At 40.6% G+C, this 21,139-nt stretch overlaps 2 protein-coding genes across 2 annotated transcripts; both read right to left on the bottom strand.

Annotated features, from left to right (window-relative positions):
• Positions 1-2,485: 2,485 nt before the first annotated feature.
• LOC113563718 lies at positions 2,486-2,826 on the bottom strand. Its single transcript, XM_026975795.1, has 2 exons — positions 2,682-2,826; positions 2,486-2,628 (listed from the first exon to the last, which is right to left on the bottom strand). Exons 1-2 carry the CDS (start codon positions 2,824-2,826, stop codon positions 2,486-2,488), a joined length of 288 nt encoding a protein of 95 aa, XP_026831596.1.
• Positions 2,827-11,055: 8,229 nt separating this feature from the next.
• Positions 11,056-12,724, bottom strand: LOC6555157. Its single transcript, XM_001981132.3, has 2 exons — positions 12,514-12,724; positions 11,056-12,460 (listed from the first exon to the last, which is right to left on the bottom strand). The coding sequence occupies exons 1-2, from the start codon at positions 12,622-12,624 to the stop codon at positions 11,399-11,401; spliced, it is 1,173 nt and encodes a 390-aa protein (XP_001981168.1). The 5' UTR covers positions 12,625-12,724; the 3' UTR covers positions 11,056-11,398.
• Positions 12,725-21,139: the final 8,415 nt, after the last annotated feature.

Genomic DNA, 21,139 nt, shown 5'->3' with positions numbered 1-21,139 from the left:
CTCAGAGCAAATACCTAGACACGTGCTTCAAGTCTGGCTGAGATATATAATGTACCTTACGCATCCACCAATCTACCTGCGTCAGTGGCACCCCCCTCCCCCGTTGCTTATATATGTACATATCTGTATATGTATACCTGCTTTAGGTGTTGGCCCATCGTCTTCGTTTCGTCGTCGTTTGGCTAGAAGAGTGCGGCATGTCGAGATGTAGGTGCCAGCTGCGCTGCTACCTCTCTCTCTTACCTGTGGGAAACCCCCACCTCCTGCCACTCCCCCTGATTTACCACCCGCCGCCACCCCCTTTCAGTTACCCAGCTGCAACCTCAACCGCAAGTAACAGTTGTTATTCGTCGTGCGTTTTTCGTTCGTTGGCTTTGCTCTCACAGATACATTCACACACACACACACACACACGCAGATGTTCTGGCCAACACACGCACACACACAATCACAGCCAGGTTGTTGCCTGTGCTGCTGTCTCGCTCGCTCTTATGGGCTCATATGGATGTGCTACCTACGCTTTTTAAGGTGAGCACGAAAATGTTGGCAGCCAACCAAAGTTGAGCACCTTCGAGGGGTTTTCCACGAAAGGGGGTGGGGCTCCATGTGTTTTTCCGACGGCCACAGCAAAACCTCAGGCTACTGGAGAGCTTACTTCTATTTTGATGTTATCAAAAGGCTAGTCCTCTATCCTGAATTTTGCTGTCATATGAAACGTTTAATCGCTTGGCCTAATTGTATTGTTTTTCGTGATTTATTGCGGAATTTATTCTTACGTTCTCTTGAACCTTTCTCTATTACGTAGTTATTTTCCTATATTTTTCCTGCTCCCCCTTACTCCCCCTATCAAGCTTTATGTTCCCCATCAACGTCATCGTCATTTTCCCTCGTCGTGTGCTCGTCAACGTCGTCTGTTCTCATCTGTTGGCTCGGCTTTCACCTTTTCCTCCGCCGCTTTCCCCGACCGCTTTTCCACCGCCTTCCCGCCTCCGCTTTTCCCAGTGTGCGTGAGTGTTTGTGAGGTGCTCTCAGCTCGTCTGGAGTTTTTGTGTAGCGCAGGTTTAGGTGCGCAGCTTTCGCTCGTTAGGTACTCGGTTTTTTGCCAGCTTTTCCTTTTTTATTTCCACTTTTCCACTGCTGTCTTAGGTAAATACAAATGAGAAAGCGAGAGAGAGCGAGCGTGTGAGAGAGACGAGAGAGCGGAGCAGGTGCGCCGGGAAACTCGAGCTAACTAAACCCAGCCCCTGCTCCTGCCCTTCTGCTGCTCCTGCTCCTGCTCCTCTCCAGAAATGAAGGTGTGTCTCTCCGAGTGCGTTAGGTGCTCCGTTTCGTCAGGAGGAAAATGATGGGGAAGGCGGAAAAGCGGGGGCAACTGTGATTTATGCCAGCCAATGGTTGAGCTCCTGGCTACGTGTGGTAGGTAAGTAGGTGTGACACCAGTGTCGCTCCGTCTCCGTCGCTCATACGCCACGTGGGCTAAAAAATGGCGACTCGGCTACTCGCACCTATGAGCGTTCAGCTACTCGGGCAACTGGCATGGGGAAACTTTTCTAATTAGCTGGTGGCCAAAGGATGGCGGGGAGGGAGCAAAATGGCGGGTGTAGGCTAGGAGGAGGAAAAACTAGGAGCGAGGAAAAACTTTTATTTTCGGCCCCTCAGCAGGCGCGCCTCTTTATGGATTTTTCCGACTGCCCGCTGCTTTATTTTGCCTTGTTTCTTTGCTTGCTCTTCCTCCCTACAGCTTTTCACATTTTCCCCCATTTTCTCGGCGGTGTCAGTGTCCTCGTTAGGATGCTGGAGCATTTTCTTGTGCGCAGCGATTTTCCTTCGCTCATTGTTGCAGATAAAATCGATAGCTCTTTATGGCAATTTAATATGACCTTCGTGGCTTACTTATACACATAAATTCTGTACTGTTTTGCTAGGCTCTTTATGGCCTTCCTCTCCTTCGTAGGCTGTTTTTGTTTATAATGCTCCGTTTTTATTCGGCGTTCTCTGGGGCTTTTTGCAACTGCGACTTTCGACTGTTTCAACAGGTCGTATGCGCAATCTGTTGCCATCCATTTCTCGGCCATGTTCTGCCACGGGTCAGCGAATTGACATTGAACTTCGCCAGCTATTGAACTCTTTTTTTGTGGCCTGAAATCGACGCGACCATCATAAACAGATATCTCAAGCCTTCATCAATGTATTGGGACGGATCACCGATTTGTCGCCCTTCTTTAAGCTCCCTTAAAACACAAAAATATTTTGACACTTATTTCAGACTTTCCTTTCTATCGAAGGACGAATGCATTCCCGTACTATCTGTGCTGGAAAATCAGAACGACCTAGAGATGGAAAAATGACTTTACAGATTAAGTCAAGTCTCAAGTATTCTTGTATTCCAGAGTTCAGAGTTGTATGTTAAAGTACAAAATATAAGGTATAGCATTCCGTTATCAACTCATATAAAGAGGTATTCAGAATGGGAGCACCAAATACCTTAAACAAAGTGATCCAATTGACAAATACCCTTCTGTAAAGAGGTGGTCAAAATCTTTAGCTGGCAGCGCCCTTCCAGAATCCACTTTGAGGTTTGCCTGTTGGCACAAGAACATGTCCCACACTCACCCATTCCAATCCTTCCCCCAGAGTTCAACAATAAGTCAGGGCATTAGTCGCTTGAGAAATTGTCTGTTTACCTTGTTGGCCAGTCGCCTTTTGCCTTTTGCCTTTAGCCGCTTCCAGTTTTGCAGTTTGCCAAATGGCACTCAAAGCGCTGAAATATGAAAAATGAGACGCAGGAAGCGAAATTACAAGCCGTGGCCAGGAGTATCCTGCCATCCGGGCATCCTGGTTTTCTGTAGCACCTCCAGACTCCAGAAAAACCCGCAGAGTGGCGAGACCCAAATGAAAAGTTGAAGTAATAATTGTGCGGCGGAGGAGACGACGATGACGACGACTTCGCCAGGGGCAGCCTTACACATTTTCATTTGGTCATGTCCGGTGGTGTCCGACGATGGGTAATGTTTGTCCAGACGACCCCAAGTAGCCCAACACACGTATCCACTGACTAACACAGCTGCTGCTCCTTGATTTTTGATACCCGCTATCTGGCAAGTATAGGGGTGTATTGGAATCTCTAATGGCTAGAATGCCTCTAAGGGAGTAGCTAAAAGTGTGCAAGCATCGATGGAAGAGAACTAGTAAGAGGTATTCCAGCAGTCGAACTCCACAATCATATTTTTCCTTTTTCCACTCTCCGCTTTCCATCTTCGTGTTCCAGCACTCTGTCAACGGCAAATGTTGCCAAGGACTGCTGACCACTGTCCATGCGAAGAGGAGCAGGGAAATGGAAAATGAGCAGGAAAAGCCAAGGGGAAACTGGTGGGGCGGAGGAGGAACAAGGAGCAGGGACACCTCTAAGTGGGCTTCATCAGTCGCGCTTCGCTGGGCGCCGGCAGCGTCATAATCGTTCTGTTCTGCTCATCATCTTCTCGCCGACTTTCTCTCTTCGTCTTTGGTTTGTTTGCCGCCTTTTGCGGTTGCCAGTTTTGGGGTCAAAGTTCAGGCTTCCTCTTTGAAAAGTCCTCTAGTCTTTATTTATCTTTAAGATTTTCAACTCAGTGCACAGGTTTTTTGTCCACACGCTGACTTATGACCGCAACAATGCGTCAGTCTGGCTGCTTAGCTGGCCTGAAGTGTGCACTGCAAAAAAAAGGGGTCTATTTGCAGGGAGGGAGATTTGTAATACACCCAAGTCCACAGGCTTTTTTCTTATTATACAGCATTTATTTAGTTAGTAAGATATCCATCCATATGCTGTTTGTCCTTAGATATAGGCAACTACATCTGTAAGTAAAACTGCATGAGTTTCCTTGGCATTTTCTCAGTGCAAAGTGCTTGTAGTTTTTGTCACTGTCCACTCGCAACTGCCATTCACAGAGTATCCTCGCAGGATATGTGAGAGTGTGTGGCTGGACTTGGGCCGCCGCTAAGTGGAAACTGTAGTTTTTCTTACTTATGTCCTGGCAGGAGAGCGCGGCTCATAAAGATTTGTGTCTGCGCTCCAATGTCATAAGTCAAGTGCTGGTCGCAGTTCAAGAACTCACGTGTTCGAAGGAGTAGAGCCACCTCCGTGACCCCACATCCCAGTGCTTTCCTTGGCCTCCTCCTCCTCGGCTAAGAGCAAACTCTTTCTGCAGCTTAATTGGGAGAGGGCATTAAGCAATTACTGCGAACTACCTCGAGTGGACTTTCGGCTTTAATTTAATTTGTCACACTTTGCGAGTGCAGACAACTTTACACTCTGGCCACAGCAAAGTAGAGCAGCTGGCAGGGTCCCCCGGGAGGGAGAAAATGGGGATTGTGGTCTGGCACAGCCATTTTCAATTTGACTATGCCGGAAGTTACCTGCTGGTGCCAACATCTTACCCACACACTCAGCAAGTCCGGCACTGAAGTCATTTCCTGCGCACAGGATGCCCTCCTTGTTCCCTTCCTGCGTGCCGAGTCCTGTCCAGAGTGGTTTTACGAGCAAGTGTCCCATGTGGCCAGCAGGGACTAGATTAAATTGGCATCTTTTGTTGTGTAGTGACTTTGTTCTCGCAAATGAGAATGTGAGCAAATTAAAAGTTGGCCAACTAGGGAGTAGGTGAGAGCACTATGAGTGGCTGGACAGCCTTTCTCGGTGCCTTTCGCTCCATCGAAAAGGTCAAGCCATCCATCAAGTGAAGAACTCTTATTAATGCCTCGCATTTGCAGGCTTTTCCTGACGATTAATGAAATATTTACAAGCTCAATTGCGTAGGCAATGAATGCTAATTAATCGGCTGCCTGGCTTTCTTGTCGTGAAGTCAGCCGTGAAGACTTCACGGGAACTTTCAAAATCGATTGCAGTGAATGCTTAAAGTGCCGAATTGAACAATTTGTCGTATAATTGAAAAAGTTCGAAGCCCAAAAGTAGTTGTCAAAAAGGTTTGAAACAATTTGATGAACGCAAGTCTCTCATTTCCACTTTTGGGCATGCGGTTCAATCTCGAGCCTGAACTTTTCTTACGAGCCAAAGTTTCCTGCGGCTTGTAGGCCTGGGATAATGCAATTTGGGCCGTATCTCTGGCCGTATCTGATTTCAGTCTGTGGTGGGTCAGCAATTTATGATAGGCACACTTTCAATTTCCCTTTCGATTTTTCTGGCCACTCTAATTGCCCGATACGCATGGCATACTGTATGAATCGAGCCAACTGGGCAGACGGAGCAAAACAAGTTAATTAAACGCTTCCGTTTTGCTCCAGCTTTTTGCATGTTATCAATGTCCTGGCATCACTGGGCCCCTTAATTACGGAGATTTGTATGCGGCTACCGACTTTCACTTCTCCACATGTCTCAGCTTACGTCTTACATGCTTTTGGGGACGTTTTTATATGTAAATTTATTATTTATTAACATTAATTATGGTGGTCAGTCGAGTAATTGAAGAAGCCCTTTTCCTCTAGTCTGTAATTCAGGGTGTCATCGGGTTTCTTGTGCTGATGTCAGCAGCCTAATTAACTGACCATTTGTGTGCTACGCGCTCGCCGACTTTTGAAAGGCGGAGATCGGAGCACTATTTACCAGTTCAAAATGAGAGTAGGCCTTTTGATATGCCGGGCATAACTGAAACTCCATTCGAATGCTGCCTACATAGCAAAACAACAGCTTTGACTTATCTGCATGCCCTGATTATTTGATTTTAGCTGAGCCAGATTTATATCCCAGATTGCTAAGCCCATTTTTATTTCTGTTACAACATTGCAATACTAACTAAACCAGTAGATAAACTAACACATATTATAAATTCTATAGAACGAGCCTCAACAGATCCCTCATCTCAATCCCAAAGTGCTGCGCTGAAAAGTAGGCAATGCTTTCAGTGCTCTAAGTTTGCTCACGCATTAAACGGTTTAACATGCAATTAACACGGTAAGCTCGCACATATGTGTTTGTGTACGTTTGCATACGCACTTGTTGTCGTACGTGTTAATAAAACTAATTTGATTAGCTAACTAGTGTAAGTAGCGGTTTCCACTTGCCTGTTTGCCTACGCCAGCCACTAAAACTCGAGCCGCCTCCCATTTTACCCCTTAGCCGCATATCCTGTGTGTTTTGCGCTACCTAAATACCTAAAACAACAAGCTGGCTGAGTTTTCGGTGGGCTTTCTGGGGTTAAACGTGATGGGTGGGTATCGCACACGTTTGGCATTAATTTAATCCTTCCGCAGAATAAAGTGATACCGCCACTAACAAGGCAAACACATTAAATATTTATGCAGACATCAGCAAACGCACACATGTACGCGTATGTGAAATTAGTCCTTTACGGCTCGCGTGTGTGTGTGTATGGGTGTGTTTGTGTCTGTGAGACTTTTAATTGCTGTCGTCAAAGGCTGAGGTAAGAATAATTGCAAGATTGGGAATAATGTGTCAAGTTGTGTGATGTGAGGCGGTGGCTGATTACATCAAAGAGCACCACCACACACAGATACTCACCAATACAGTCGCACTTTGAAGTGTCAACAGGCAAAGGACGAAGCCGAAAAGGAGGCGACAAAAACAACAACATAGACGTTATCCATCATGGGATCTTTCACTTTTGTCAGCGAAATAACAATGGCCTCTTAATTACACCAGTGTGTGCCTCCCTCCTTGTGTGTGTGGGTATTTTTTCGTGAGTATGGGTCTATGTTATTAAACACTGAGGAAAATATGCAGTTTACTTTAAAATTAAACCATCCTAAGCCATTCAAGGTATATAAAGCTTAATCAAGTGATTAGTGATTAGTGGGACCCATACACGACGTGGTTTATTATTATTATAAACCAATAAACGATTATTTGGTACTAAACACATCTTTCAGTGTAAAATGCAGCCATGTGCTGGTGTTTGTTTAGTCAGATGTTTGCTCGACACTTTCCTTTGGCTTGTCTTTGCTTGGCGGCATTTGCTTATGGCCAGCACTTGTTGGCAAGTTTTCTTTTGGCCTTTTTTGTCGTCGGCTGCCGTTTCCTTTCCATTCCTCGTCGGCCTTTGACTTTGACTTCGCCTGGTGTTTGGTATAATGAGCACACATCTCGGAGGAGCGGCCGCATGTGAGGATCCTCCGACAGGATGTTAATTTCAATTTAAATGCCGGCCAGCTCCTTGAGAGCTCACAATGTCCTTTGGGCCGCAGGCGAGCGTCTCAAGCAACTTTGTCCAGCTTGGGTCAACTTCCTTGGCTCACTTTTGACTGCCACTTTTGACCTCCCTGCAATTGCATTGACCAAAAGTTGGAGGGCCTGCGGCCTTGGCTTGTGAACTTTAATTGGATTCTTTGTGAGGAGAGGCCGTAATAAACGGCTCCAAGTTGAAATGAATTCATTTTGCGTGTTGACTCAATTTGGCTTCCTGGAAATAATCCCATTGCTGATCTTTCGCCACTCATTTGGCTAATTAAAATGGCATGAGCAAACAGAAGCTCATCCATTAACATTTATGAATTATCGGCTCGAATATAGCACACCGTCATGCCCCACGGTGGGGCAACCGCCCCATTTGACAGCCCATAATTCACACATCGAACTCGGGGTTACGGACTAAATCTTGGAGCAGCCGCGGAAATCACGTACAGCCAGGCGAAAGTTGCCGGATCCTTGGCATTATTGTCTTTTAAGCTAACCCAGTTCCCCACGTCTCCCCCCTCCCCATCGACCACAACAGCTAATTAACGTTAATTTATTAAATCAGTGAGCAAGTAAAGGCATCCGAGCAACTTTCCTGCAGAATAACAGCTTGGGATGGGGCAAAGACAGCGCCAAGAGCTGCCAGAGATAAAAGTTGCACACGACTCAGCTCGGTTCTGAAGCTCAGGCTTAAGCACTTTGGGTTTTTTCTACACCCAGCAGTCAAAGAGCTGTGATGCATATTGGGCTCAACAATTGTAAAGGAAATATTACAAATATTATAGTAAAATTAACAATTCAATGCTACAGCAGAAAAGTTCCAAGGCTGAACCTTTGAAATGTATGTAAATGGTTTGTATTGAAGTGAACAAATAAATTCTAAGCTGGAATTATATATTAAAAGTTATGGAAATGAATTTTGTAAATTCATTCACTTGCAATTCCTAGGTATCCCCTAGTCCAAAGATTCCCCAAGAAATGCCTCGCATTCTTACTTGCCTTAGCTGGAAAAGCATGAAAACCACACGCAGCAATTATTAATTCAATTATTTTAGCGCAAACAGCCACCTCAGACTAGGAGCGAGAATCCTTGAATGCGAGTATCCTGCAGGACCAAGGCGGAGGAAGCTGTGCGGCATAAATGAGTTCTCTTTTCAGAGCGACTGGATGAAATAGAGTAGCACAAACACAATTAAGACAACAGGGAACGGGGAACGGGGAACGGGGAACGGGGAACGGGGAAGCCCAGGAATGAAAGAAAGGCGAGCAAATAAAGTGGCAAATTTAATTAGGAATCAGCAGAGAAAGCAGAGGATCCGCACTTCGAGTCGGGGAATACCTGATGATAGCCCACATCACTTGCCGGACATGTGAATTAATAACAGCATCCGTTTCCGGGCGAAAAATGGCGACCACTCGCACTCGCACTCGCACTGGCACTGGCATTATAATAATAATATTAATAATGAGTGGCCAAAAAGGCAGACGGCGGACAGCGTGTCCGTAACAACTTCCGGAATGAAGTTGGCCGTTTTAATGTCGCAGGAAAAGTTGCCCCCGGGGGCGGCAAAATAAAGCGATGCCGAATGTAGGTAAAATGTGAATTGTAAAGTGCAAAAGTTTCCCAAGTCGGAGTCACCTGCTCGGGTTCCCAAACTACCGAAGGGGAGGGAGGCATCGGAACAAAGTCCCTTTTGTTTCAATTCACGTCCAGGACAATTGGCCAGGATCCAGACAGGAAACCAGGACGGGCAGAACCGAAGCTCATCAGGCATCAAGGTATAATTTGGCCAGGGACTATTTCATTTTACGGCCAAAGTGGCGCATTTGCATAAAGTTTTATTTTCTTTGACCCGCACTTGGGGATTCTTTCTTTGACTTGCGTTCTCGTCCTTTTCCTGGCTGATTTCCATTTCGTCTACTTTGTCGCCAGGAAGTGATTTCCTGCAGCTGCAGCAATTGAAATTCAATATCTTTGCCACGGCGGGGCTGGTGGAAGTCCCCAGGGGAGCATGGGCATCGCTTAAAGCCGTGGATCAGCTTTAACAAGTGTTTGCACCACACACATCACTTCACCACATCCTCACATCCTCACAACCTCACAACGTCACACATCAGTCAGCCTCCGAATATCCTTGGAAGGTAATTGAAAATCAAACAAGCAGCCAGCGACTCCCTCGCAAATCCCTTCAATTGCTGCAATTTACTGGATAAATAGGATCAAAATCGAATTTAAATGGCAAACAAATTTTTCCCGATTTCGATTTTGTTGACAGAACTTTTCACTTATGCTGCTGAATAAGCAGATTATGCCGACAGGGGTTGTCTATTGGATATGTTGCACACCTCAAGCCCACACGGGGTAAATAAATCTTTTAAATGGATGTTGTAACCGAAACATCTATGGTTTTACATTCATAAAGAATACAGCGGAGTTTGAAGAAAGTGGATTTGAAGCACCTTCAACTTGTGATTCAACCATGGATACATAGCGATTTAAACGATTCCCAGATATTTTAATTAAATTTCGCATTTGCACTTGAATGGTTATCTCTGTGGCAGGCAAAACTATTTACGTGCCTTGAACAAAAGTGAAATCATTCGATTTTATTTATTTTCACTCGAAACTGAAAACTTTTCCTCGCTTTCCCCCACCCTGCCGCTTTGAAAAGAAAACTTGCGCAGAAAGGCAAGCGAAAACTTTTAGAGAAAACTTTCTTGCTTCTCTCCTCTTCCACAAACATAAACAAGATTAATTTCACATGTTTTCCAGGGGTGGCGAGGACTTTTCGAGAGGGGGGAATAGAGCTGCTCGAGTTATTACTTTGATTATGTTTATTCTAGTCATGAAATCCAAATGCCCATTTCATGTGCACTTCATTTAATAAGCCCATGCCACCGAGTGAAAGCGCGAAATGATTTCCATGGCATTTTTGTCTGCTCGTGCAAGTTTTCCTCACTTCGTGTGATTAGCCAAGTGAAAAAACAGGAGATTAGGCAACTATTTCCAACTTCATTTGCCTACGGATAATGCCTTGGTATGGCAAACATCGTATTAAATGAGGTGCTATTTAATTAACTTCGATTATCTTTAATTGATTCGCTTGAGAGTTGAAGGCTAGGAGAGGCAAGGCAAAGCTCTTTAATATGGCCACTAATCTAGACACCGTCTGCGATCTATCCACTATCTGACAAATGCTGGGCGAATTTGGCCGCCATCCAACGCGATTTTCGCCATTCTGCCTTCACTCATCCTATGGACCTCATCTATATCTCAGTCGGTGCGATCTGTATCTGCGGCGACTCTTAAGTGCTTTTAATTATGTCCACTTAAGTCTCAATATCGCCAGCTTCCGAAGCGCGCAAATCACACAGAACCACACACATTGCCATTCCAATGGAACAGGAAACTTGGTAGATGGGGAGTCGGAGGAACTGCTCGGCGCACTCTAAATAAAGCATAACAATTTATGAAATTTTAATTTTTACACTTAATAACACGCCGAGTTATGGGCGCGCCAAGTGCAACGGGCCAAGCGAATTCGCCAGGAAAAGTGGCAAAGTGGCAAAAGTGGCCAAGGCGAGAAAAGGGGGAAACTTTCCTATAGAGACATCAATGTGAGACGAGCGGGCAGGTGGCCAAACCTGCGGGAGTGGGACAAATTGCGATGCAACTTGTGTGGCATCCACCGCAGACGTTGGGCGCAATTAGAGACGCCCGATGCCCGCTATATATTTTTGGTTCCCGACCGACTCGCGGATTATGCCAATGCCAAACTGGAACAAGAGATTTAAATAGCTTACTCGGCGTTACACGCATAGAAGCCAGAGAAAACTGTACAGATATATGAAATAAAGAATAATTACAACCATTTCTTGTTTTTTTGCAACATCGTGTTTCAATTGAAAAGGCGGAGAACATCATGGACTTCGATAATCCACATAAAGTATTATGCAAACTAATTTGTCGCAGCCCAACGGAAAAATAAATTTCTTGCGCGAAATGAAAATTTGATATTTGCTTCAATTTCAAATGCTCCAATCAAGAATTTTCAATTTCCTTTAAAGAGGGCAACGTATTGAAAATTCTTGGCGGAGGATTGAGTAATATGTTTCCCGTCTGTTCCAGTTTCGCACTACTATCGCCCTACTCCGTTCCCGGATGAACGTTTAACAATTTTGAAAGTGCATCTGCGTTTTGTTGGCTATTGCTGGCTATTGCTGGCTGGGATCGCTGGAGGTGCTGGAGTCCAGGTGCAATGACCCATCCACGGAGAGATCATTCGAGATCTCGACGGCGTGGTTGAGATCGTTCATCATGGTGGCGATGAGACCTTGCTGCTGCTGTTGCATTTTTGCTTGCATACGCTTATTCTCCTCCGCCTGACGAAGGATCAAGGACTTGAAGAGGTTCCTCTGCAGTTGCAGCTCGTCCTGCACATATCCTGGTCTTTTATAGGACGGCACCGGAGTCCTGATGCTTTTCGGCACATTCAGGTGGGTGGTATTAGGCGGCGCTTTCTGTTTGACTGCGAAAACCTGGCCTTTGGTCACCTGATTGGTTCGCTTGGCAGTCACTTTGGTATCACAGCTGCGTCGGGCTTGGTAAGCACTTTGGGTTTTGGTGACACTGGCATTGTTGGTCACTTGGCGGATGGCAACCAGTTTCGGGATCCGACTGGGATTCCTGGTTGTCGTAGGCTTATTAGGTGGCTGCTTCCCAATTTGCTGTCCAATTTGTAGGTCACTTTTTATAAGCAAAGTTAGCTGTGGCAGGGGTCTCTTCGTCAGGTCTCTTCGCCACATTTGGTGATGAAGTTTCGCAAGATCCGGACTAGTGGTGCTCCGATGAAGTGGTTCCACGGACAACTCCCGTGGCTTGGGGTTCTCCGCCTTCGGTGGATCCAACTTGGTTACCCAACCACTCTCTGCTGTGGCCAACTTCACGGGTGTCACCTTAACAACAGCCCTTTGCGGCGGAGTCAGAGAAGCATCCTCCATCACCAGCTGGGAAGTCATCCCAATTGGCTTGGGTAGCGGAGCAGAGATCTGCAAGACCATGTTGGCTGTGTGATCACAGATCTTCGTCTCCGATTGCTCCAGTTTTTGGCGGAATCGACCCATTATGACCAGTGGAGCAAATCCTTGTTGCGTGTTTGTATTTGTAGACGCATCCTTCCGTTCCGGACGTGTAATCTGGTTCCTCTTCTGGACCACTTCCTTGGTCAAGGCACACAGGCGCAGCCGCATCATTTCTAGTCTCTTCCAGTCATTCATCTATTGGGGATATAATTACAGTTTAAATACTATCTCGGAGCATAAGGACCCACCACTGGAGGCAGAATAGGTTTATCATTTAGGCAGTAACTCGACTTGAACTCGCCACCTCCAATGTTTTCAAGTTCACAAAGGAACGTTAACTGCTCTGTTTCTCCGGCCATGTTCAAAAAATTTCGTGTAGAAATTTCAGGTATCGAAAATTGTCTTTGTTGTGGGATGTGTAGGTTAAAGGAATGGAATGGAATAGGAAAGGCATGTGTGTTGAACCAACAACGACTGTCATTTGTGGAATGAGTATGTTTGCTAGGAGTACTAGTGTCCACACCATTGTCGGTAGCCTACACTGTGGAAAATACAGTACATGAAAGGGGAATCGGTAGCTTTTTGTTGTCCACAGAGTGAGTTCTTCCATTAATTTTACCACTTTAATTTAATTTTACCATTCCAAGTGCGCTAGTTCCATTTTTCCGAGTGCATTCCACATGCAGTGCCCATCCGCACTTTTGCGTCCCAATCCGGACGGAGAGTCTGACAAATGCGCCGCTCGTCGCAGGAGCGTGCCACAAAAGGTACGGGCAGTCGAGCGTGGAGCTGGCAAACAAGGAGCACAAATAAAGTCCACTCCATTACCGGCAGGACATTCGTCCTTTCACTGTACGTGTGTGTGTGTGGGCCGTCTGGAAATTTGTCTTGGGCGCTTGTAGGTGTGATTTGTTTTTTAAATTTCAGGAGACCGGAGCTGCAGAAGCTGGCCAATTTGTCTCCCCCCGTGGGTTGACTTTTTATTTGCAACGTAGTCACGTAGCATTTTCACTTGCATACTTGCGACATGCGGCAATTTTCCACTAAATTTGCCATGTCAAACATATTTCGGACATATAACGGACCTGCAGCAGAGGAGGGGCCTCATAAAGAATTCAAATTAATACATTAACAGCTCCAGATAAGCGACCTTCGGGGAGGAAAGTAAATACTTGGCTCCCACCGACAGGTAATAAACGCCGAGTCGTTCGTGCCAAAGTCTCGAAAGTTTTGCCCCAAGGCAATTTGCCTCAAGTGGCAATTCGGGAGCGTGCCAAGTGCCTTGGTAACGGTAACAGCCCACGGATTGCGAGAACACGGCACATGGGCACAAGTGGGTTAAGGCGGGGCACTCTGCGGTTAACCGCCTGCACCACAAAAGGTATTTATCTCATTGTGCAGATTAAGAGCTGCTCTCAAATTAGGTGAGTGTCGTCACGTGACACAAGATGGGATCTAGATAGCGATGAGGTTGGAAATAAGGGAAGGTGGGTGGTTTAAAGGAGGTTCAAGGCTGCGTTTAGAAGGCATCTAAATGTTCAATGCCTTAGGTAAAAAAATGGCCAAATTTTGACTTTTCAAGGCTTGAATGCCATTTGATTGGAAATTTTGCAACGAATTCGGAGATGTATGCCGTTCCATAATCGGTCAACTAATTCCTTTGTTTTCGGAAAAATACTGATTATTTTATATCAAAAATTAGGGATCAAAATAAGCTCAAAAAATTGATATTTTAAACAGGTTTTTCCGCCATAATTTCATAAAAAATAGTCGCACAGCCAAAATAATCACTGTTCCGTGCAGCTAATTATCCTAACTTTTGACCCATATCAAATTTTTGAATGTTTACGAAAACTCATATTTTCATGATTTTTTGCATATTTTGGAAGGGGTACCATCATCAAATTTTGAAAAAAATGGCCAAATTTTGACTTTTCAAGGCTTGAATGCCATTTGATTGGAAATTTTGCAACGAATTCGGAAATGTTTGCCGTTCCATAATCGGTCAATTAATTCCTTTGTTTTCGGAAAAATACTGATTATTTTATATCGAAAATTAGGGATCAAAATAAGCTCAAAAAATTGATATTTTAAACAGGTTTTTCCGCCATAATTTCATAAAAAATAGTCGCACAGCTAAAATAATCACTGTTCCGTGCAGCTAATTATCCTAACTTTTGACCCATATCAAATTTTTGAATGTTTACGAAAACTCATATTTTCATGATTTTTTACATATTTTGGAAGGGGTACCATCATCAAATTTTGAAAAAAATTGCCAAATTTTGACTTTTCAAGGCTTGAATGCCATTTGATTGGAAATTTTGCAACGAATTCGGAGATGTATGCCGTTCCATAATCGGTCAACTAATTCCTTTGTTTTCGGAAAAAATACTGATTATTTTATATCAAAAATTAGGGATCAAAATAAGCTCAAAAAATTGATATTTTAAACAGGTTTTTCCGCCATAATTTCATAAAAAATAGTCGCACAGCCAAAATAATCACTGTTCCGTGCAGCTAATTATCCTAACTTTTGACCCATATCAAAGTTTTGAAAGTTTACGAAAACTCATATTTTCATGATTTTTTGCATATTTTGGAAGGGGTACCATCATCAACTTTTGAAAAAAATGGCCAAATTTTGACTTTTCAAGGCTTGAATGCCATTTGATTGGAAATTTTGCAACGAATTCGGAGATGTATGCCGTTCCATAATCGGTCAACTAATTCCTTTGTTTTCGGAAAAATACTGATTATTTTATATCAAAAATTAGGGATCAAAATAAGCTCAAAAAATTGATATTTTAAACAGGTTTTTCCGCCATAATTTCATAAAAAATAGTCGCACAGCCAAAATAATCACTGTTCCGTGCAGCTAATAATCCTAACTTTTGACCCATATCAAAGTTTTGAATGTTTACGAAAACTCATATTTTCATGATTTTTTGCATATTTTGGAAGGGGTACCATCATCAACTTTTGAAAAAAATGGCCAAATTTTGACTTTTCAAGGCTTGAATGCCATTTGATTGGAAATTTTGCAACGAATTCGGAGATGTATGCCGTTCCATAATCGGTCAACTAATTCCTTTGTTTTCGGAAAAATACTGATTATTTTATATCAAAAATTAGGGATCAAAATAAGCTCAAAAAATTGATATTTTAAACAGGTTTTTCCGCCATAATTTCATAAAAAATAGTCGCACAGCCAAAATAATCACTGTTCCGTGCAGCTAATTATCCTAACTTTTGACCCATATCAAATTTTTGAATGTTTACGAAAACTCATATTTTCATGATTTTTTGCATATTTTGGAAGGGGTACCATCATCAAATTTTGAAAAAAATGGCCAAATTTTGACTTTTCAAGGCTTGAATGCCATTTGATTGGAAATTTGGCAACGAATTCGGAGATGTATGCCGTTCCATAATCGGTCAACTAATTCCTTTGTTTTCGGAAAAATACTGATTATTTTATATCAAAAATTAGGGATCAAAATAAGCTCAAAAAATTGATATTTTAAACAGGTTTTTCCGCCATAATTTCATAAAAAATAGTCGCACAGCTAAAATAATCACTGTTCCGTGCAGCTAATTATCCTAACTTTTGACCCATATCAAATTTTTGAATGTTTACGAAAACTCATATTTTCATGATTTTTTGCATATTTTGGAAGGGGTACCATCATCAACTTTTGAAAAAAATGGCCAAATTTTGACTTTTCAAGGCTTGAATGCCATTTGATTGGAAATTTTGCAACGAATTTGGAGATGTATGCCGTTCCATAATCGGTCAACTAATTCCTTTGTTTTCGGAAAAATACTGATTATTTTATATCAAAAATTAGGGATCAAAATAAGCTCAAAAAATTGATATTTTAAACAGGTTTTTCCGCCATAATTTCATAAAAAATAGTCGCACAGCCAAAATAATCACTGTTCCGTGCAGCTAATTATCCTAACTTTTGACCCATATCAAATTTTTGAATGTTTACGAAAACTCATATTTTCATGATTTTTTGCATATTTTGGAAGGGGTACCATCATCAACTTTTGAAAAAAATGGCCAAATTTTGACTTTTCAAGGCTTGAATGCCATTTGATTGGAAATTTTGCAACGAATTCGGAGATGTATGCCGTTCCATAATCGGTCAACTAATTCCTTTGTTTTCGGAAAAATACTGATTATTTTATATCAAAAATTAGGGATCAAAATAAGCTCAAAAAATTGATATTTTAAACAGGTTTTTCCGCCATAATTTCATAAAAAATAGTCGCACAGCCAAAATAATCACTGTTCCGTGCAGCTAATTATCCTAACTTTTGACCCATATCAAATTTTTGAATGTTTACGAAAACTCATATTTTCATGATTTTTTGCATATTTTGGAAGGGGTACCGTCATCAAATTTTGAAAAAAATGGCCAAATTTTGACTTTTCAAGGCTTGAATGCCATTTGATTGGAAATTTGGCAACGAATTCGGAGATGTATGCCGTTCCATAATCGGTCAACTAATTCCTTTGTTTTCGGAAAAAATACTGATTATTTTATATCAAAAATTAGGGATCAAAATAAGCTCAAAAAATTGATATTTTAAACAGGTTTTTCCGCCATAATTTCATAAAAAATAGTCGCACAGCCAAAATAATCACTGTTCCGTGCAGCTAATTATCCTAACTTTTGACCCATATCAAATTTTTGAATGTTTACGAAAACTCATATTTTCATGATTTTTTGCATATTTTGGAAGGGGTACCATCATCAAATTTTGAAAAAAATGGCCAAATTTTGACTTTTCAAGGCTTGAATGCCATTTGATTGGAAATTTTGCAACGAATTCGGAGATGTATGCCGTTCCATAATCGGTCAACTAATTCCTTTGTTTTCGGAAAAATACTGATTATTTTATATCAAAAATTAGGGATCAAAATAAGCTCAAAAAATTGATATTTTAAACAGGTTTTTCCGCCATAATTTCATAAAAAATAGTCGCACAGCTAAAATAATCACTGTTCCGTGCAGCTAATTATCCTAACTTTTGACCCATATCAAATTTTTGAATGTTTACGAAAACTCATATTTTCATGATTTTTTGCATATTTTGGAAGGGGTACCATCATCAAATTTTGAAAAAAATGGCCAAATTTTGACTTTTCAAGGCTTGAATGCCATTTGATTGGAAATTTTGCAACGAATTCGGAGATGTATGCCGTTCCATAATCGGTCAACTAATTCCTTTGTTTTCGGAAAAATACTGATTATTTTATATCAAAAATTAGGGATCAAAATAAGCTCAAAAAATTGATATTTTAAACAGGTTTTTCCGCCATAATTTCATAAAAAATAGTCGCACAGCTAAAATAATCACTGTTCCGTGCAGCTAATTATCCTAACTTTTGACCCATATCAAATTTTTGAATGTTTACGAAAACTCATATTTTCATGATTTTTTGCATATTTTGGAAGGGGTACCATCATCAAATTTTGAAAAAAATGGCCAAATTTTGACTTTTCAAGGCTTGAATGCCATTTGATTGGAAATTTTGCAACGAATTCGGAGATGTATGCCGTTCCATAATCGGTCAACTAATTCCTTTGTTTTCGGAAAAATACTGATTATTTTATATCAAAAATTAGGGATCAAAATAAGCTCAAAAAATTGATATTTTAAACAGGTTTTTCCGCCATAATTTCATAAAAAATAGTCGCACAGCCAAAATAATCACTGTTCCGTGCAGCTAATTATCCTATCTTTTGACCCATATCAAATTTTTGAATGTTTACGAAAACTCATATTTTCATGATTTTTTGCATATTTTGGAAGGGGTACCATCATAAAATTTTGAAAAAAATTGCCAAATTTTGACTTTTCAAGGCTTGAATGCCATTTGATTGGAAATTTTGCAACGAATTCGGAGATGTATGCCGTTCCATAATCGGTCAACTAATTCCTTTGTTTTCGGAAAAATACTGATTATTTTATATCAAAAATTAGGGATCAAAATAAGCTCAAAAAATTGATATTTTAAACAGGTTTTTCCGCCATAATTTCATAAAAAATAGTCGCACAGCTAAAATAATCACTGTTCCGTGCAGCTAATTATCCTAACTTTTGACCCATATCAAATTTTTGAATGTTTACGAAAACTCATATTTTCATGATTTTTTGCATATTTTGGAAGGGGTACCATCATCAAATTTTGAAAAAAATGGCCAAATTTTGACTTTTCAAGGCTTGAATGCCATTTGATTGGAAATTTTGCAACGAATTCGGAGATGTATGCCGTTCCATAATCGGTCAACTAATTCCTTTGTTTTCGGAAAAATACTGATTATTTTATATCAAAAATTAGGGATCAAAATAAGCTCAAAAAATTGATATTTTAAACAGGTTTTTCTGCCATAATTTCATAAAAAATAGTCGCACAGCCAAAATAATCACTGTTCCGTGCAGCTAATTATCCTAACTTTTGACCCATATCAAATTTTTGAATGTTTACGAAAACTCATATTTTCATGATTTTTTGCATATTTTGGAAGGGGTACCATCATCAAATTTTGAAAAAAATGGCCAAATTTTGACTTTTCAAGGCTTGAATGCCATTTGATTGGAAATTTTGCAACGAATTCGGAGATGTATGCCGTTCCATAATCGGTCAACTAATTCCTTTGTTTTCGGAAAAATACTGATTATTTTATATCAAAAATTAGGGATCAAAATAAGCTCAAAAAATTGATATTTTAAACAGGTTTTTCCGCCATAATTTCATAAAAAATAGTCGCACAGCCAAAATAATCACTGTTCCGTGCAGCTAATTATCCTATCTTTTGACCCATATCAAATTTTTGAATGTTTACGAAAACTCATATTTTCATGATTTTTTGCATATTTTGGAAGGGGTACCATCATCAAATTTTGAAAAAAATGGCCAAATTTTGACTTTTCAAGGCTTGAATGCCATTTGATTGGAAATTTTGCAACGAATTCGGAGATGTATGCCGTTCCATAATCGGTCAACTAATTCCTTTGTTTTCGGAAAAATACTGATTATTTTATATCAAAAATTAGGGATCAAAATAAGCTCAAAAAATTGATATTTTAAACAGGTTTTTCCGCCATAATTTCATAAAAAATAGTCGCACAGCTAAAATAATCACTGTTCCGTGCAGCTAATTATCCTAACTTTTGACCCATATCAAATTTTTGAATGTTTACGAAAACTCATATTTTCATGATTTTTTGCATATTTTGGAAGGGGTACCATCATCAAATTTTGAAAAAAATGGCCAAATTTTGACTTTTCAAGGCTTGAATGCCATTTGATTGGAAATTTTGCAACGAATTCGGAGATGTATGCCGTTCCATAATCGGTCAACTAATTCCTTTGTTTTCTGAAAAATACTGATTATTTTATATCAAAAATTAGGGATCAAAATAAGCTCAAAAAATTGATATTTTAAACAGGTTTTTCTGCCATAATTTCATAAAAAATAGTCGCACAGCCAAAATAATCACTGTTCCGTGCAGCTAATTATCCTAACTTTTGACCCATATCAAATTTTTGAATGTTTACGAAAACTCATATTTTCATGATTTTTTGCATATTTTGGAAGGGGTACCATCATCAAATTTTGAAAAAAATGGCCAAATTTTGACTTTTCAAGGCTTGAATGCCATTTGATTGGAAATTTTGCAACGAATTCGGAGATGTATGCCGTTCCATAATCGGTCAACTAATTCCTTTGTTTTCGGAAAAATACTGATTATTTTATATCAAAAATTAGGGATCAAAATAAGCTCAAAAAATTGATATTTTAAACAGGTTTTTCCGCCATAATTTCATAAAAAATAGTCGCACAGCCAAAATAATCACTGTTCCGTGCAGCTAATTATCCTATCTTTTGACCCATATCAAATTTTTGAATGTTTACGAAAACTCATATTTTCATGATTTTTTGCATATTTTGGAAGGGGTACCATCATCAAATTTTGAAAAAAATGGCCAAATTTTGACTTTTCAAGGCTTGAATGCCATTTGATTGGAAATTTTGCAACGAATTCGGAGATGTATGCCGTTCCATAATCGGTCAACTAATTCCTTTGTTTTCGGAAAAATACTGATTATTTTATATCAAAAATTAGGGATCAAAATAAGCTCAAAAAATTGATATTTTAAACAGGTTTTTCCGCCATAATTTCATAAAAAATAGTCGCACAGCTAAAATAATCACTGTTCCGTGCAGCTAATTATCCTAACTTTTGACCCATATCAAATTTTTGAATGTTTACGAAAACTCATATTTTCATGATTTTTTGCATATTTTGGAAGGGGTACCATCATCAAATTTTGAAAAAAATGGCCAAATTTTGACTTTTCAAGGCTTGAATGCCATTTGATTGGAAATTTTGCAACGAATTCGGAGATGTATGCCGTTCCATAATCGGTCAACTAATTCCTTTGTTTTCTGAAAAATACTGATTATTTTATATCAAAAATTAGGGATCAAAATAAGCTCAAAAAATTGATATTTTAAACAGGTTTTTCTGCCATAATTTCATAAAAAATAGTCGCACAGCCAAAATAATCACTGTTCCGTGCAGCTAATTATCCTAACTTTTGACCCATATCAAATTTTTGAATGTTTACGAAAACTCATATTTTCATGATTTTTTGCATATTTTGGAAGGAGTACCATCATCAAATTTTGAAAAAAATGGCCAAATTTTGACTTTTCAAGGCTTGAATGCCATTTGATTGGAAATTTTGCAACGAATTCGGAGATGTATGCCGTTCCATAATCGGTCAACTAATTCCTTTGTTTTCGGAAAAATACTGATTATTTTATATCAAAAATTAGGGATCAAAAT

Source organism: Drosophila erecta, unplaced genomic scaffold (assembly GCF_003286155.1).
Source record: "Drosophila erecta strain 14021-0224.00,06,07 unplaced genomic scaffold, DereRS2 tig00000000-arrow-pilon, whole genome shotgun sequence".
NCBI classification, from domain to species: Eukaryota; Metazoa; Arthropoda; class Insecta; order Diptera; family Drosophilidae; genus Drosophila; species Drosophila erecta.
Note: the sequence above shows the minus strand (reverse complement) of the source record. Positions and strands in the feature narration are given on the sequence as shown.

Excerpts from the sequence above, each read along its gene's own strand:
- LOC113563718 (XM_026975795.1), bottom strand. The coding sequence starts at position 2,826 with ATGGCAGGATACTCCTGGCCACGGCTTGTAATTTCGCTTCCTGCGTCT. Across the intron at positions 2,629-2,681 it reads GGCGACTGGCCAACAAGGTA|GAAGGATTGGAATGGGTGAG; the intron begins AACAGACAATTT and ends TGAACTCTGGGG.
- LOC6555157 (XM_001981132.3), bottom strand. The coding sequence starts at position 12,624 with ATGGCCGGAGAAACAGAGCAGTTAACGTTCCTTTGTGAACTTGAAAAC. Across the intron at positions 12,461-12,513 it reads AACCTATTCTGCCTCCAGTG|ATGAATGACTGGAAGAGACT; the intron begins GTGGGTCCTTAT and ends TATCCCCAATAG.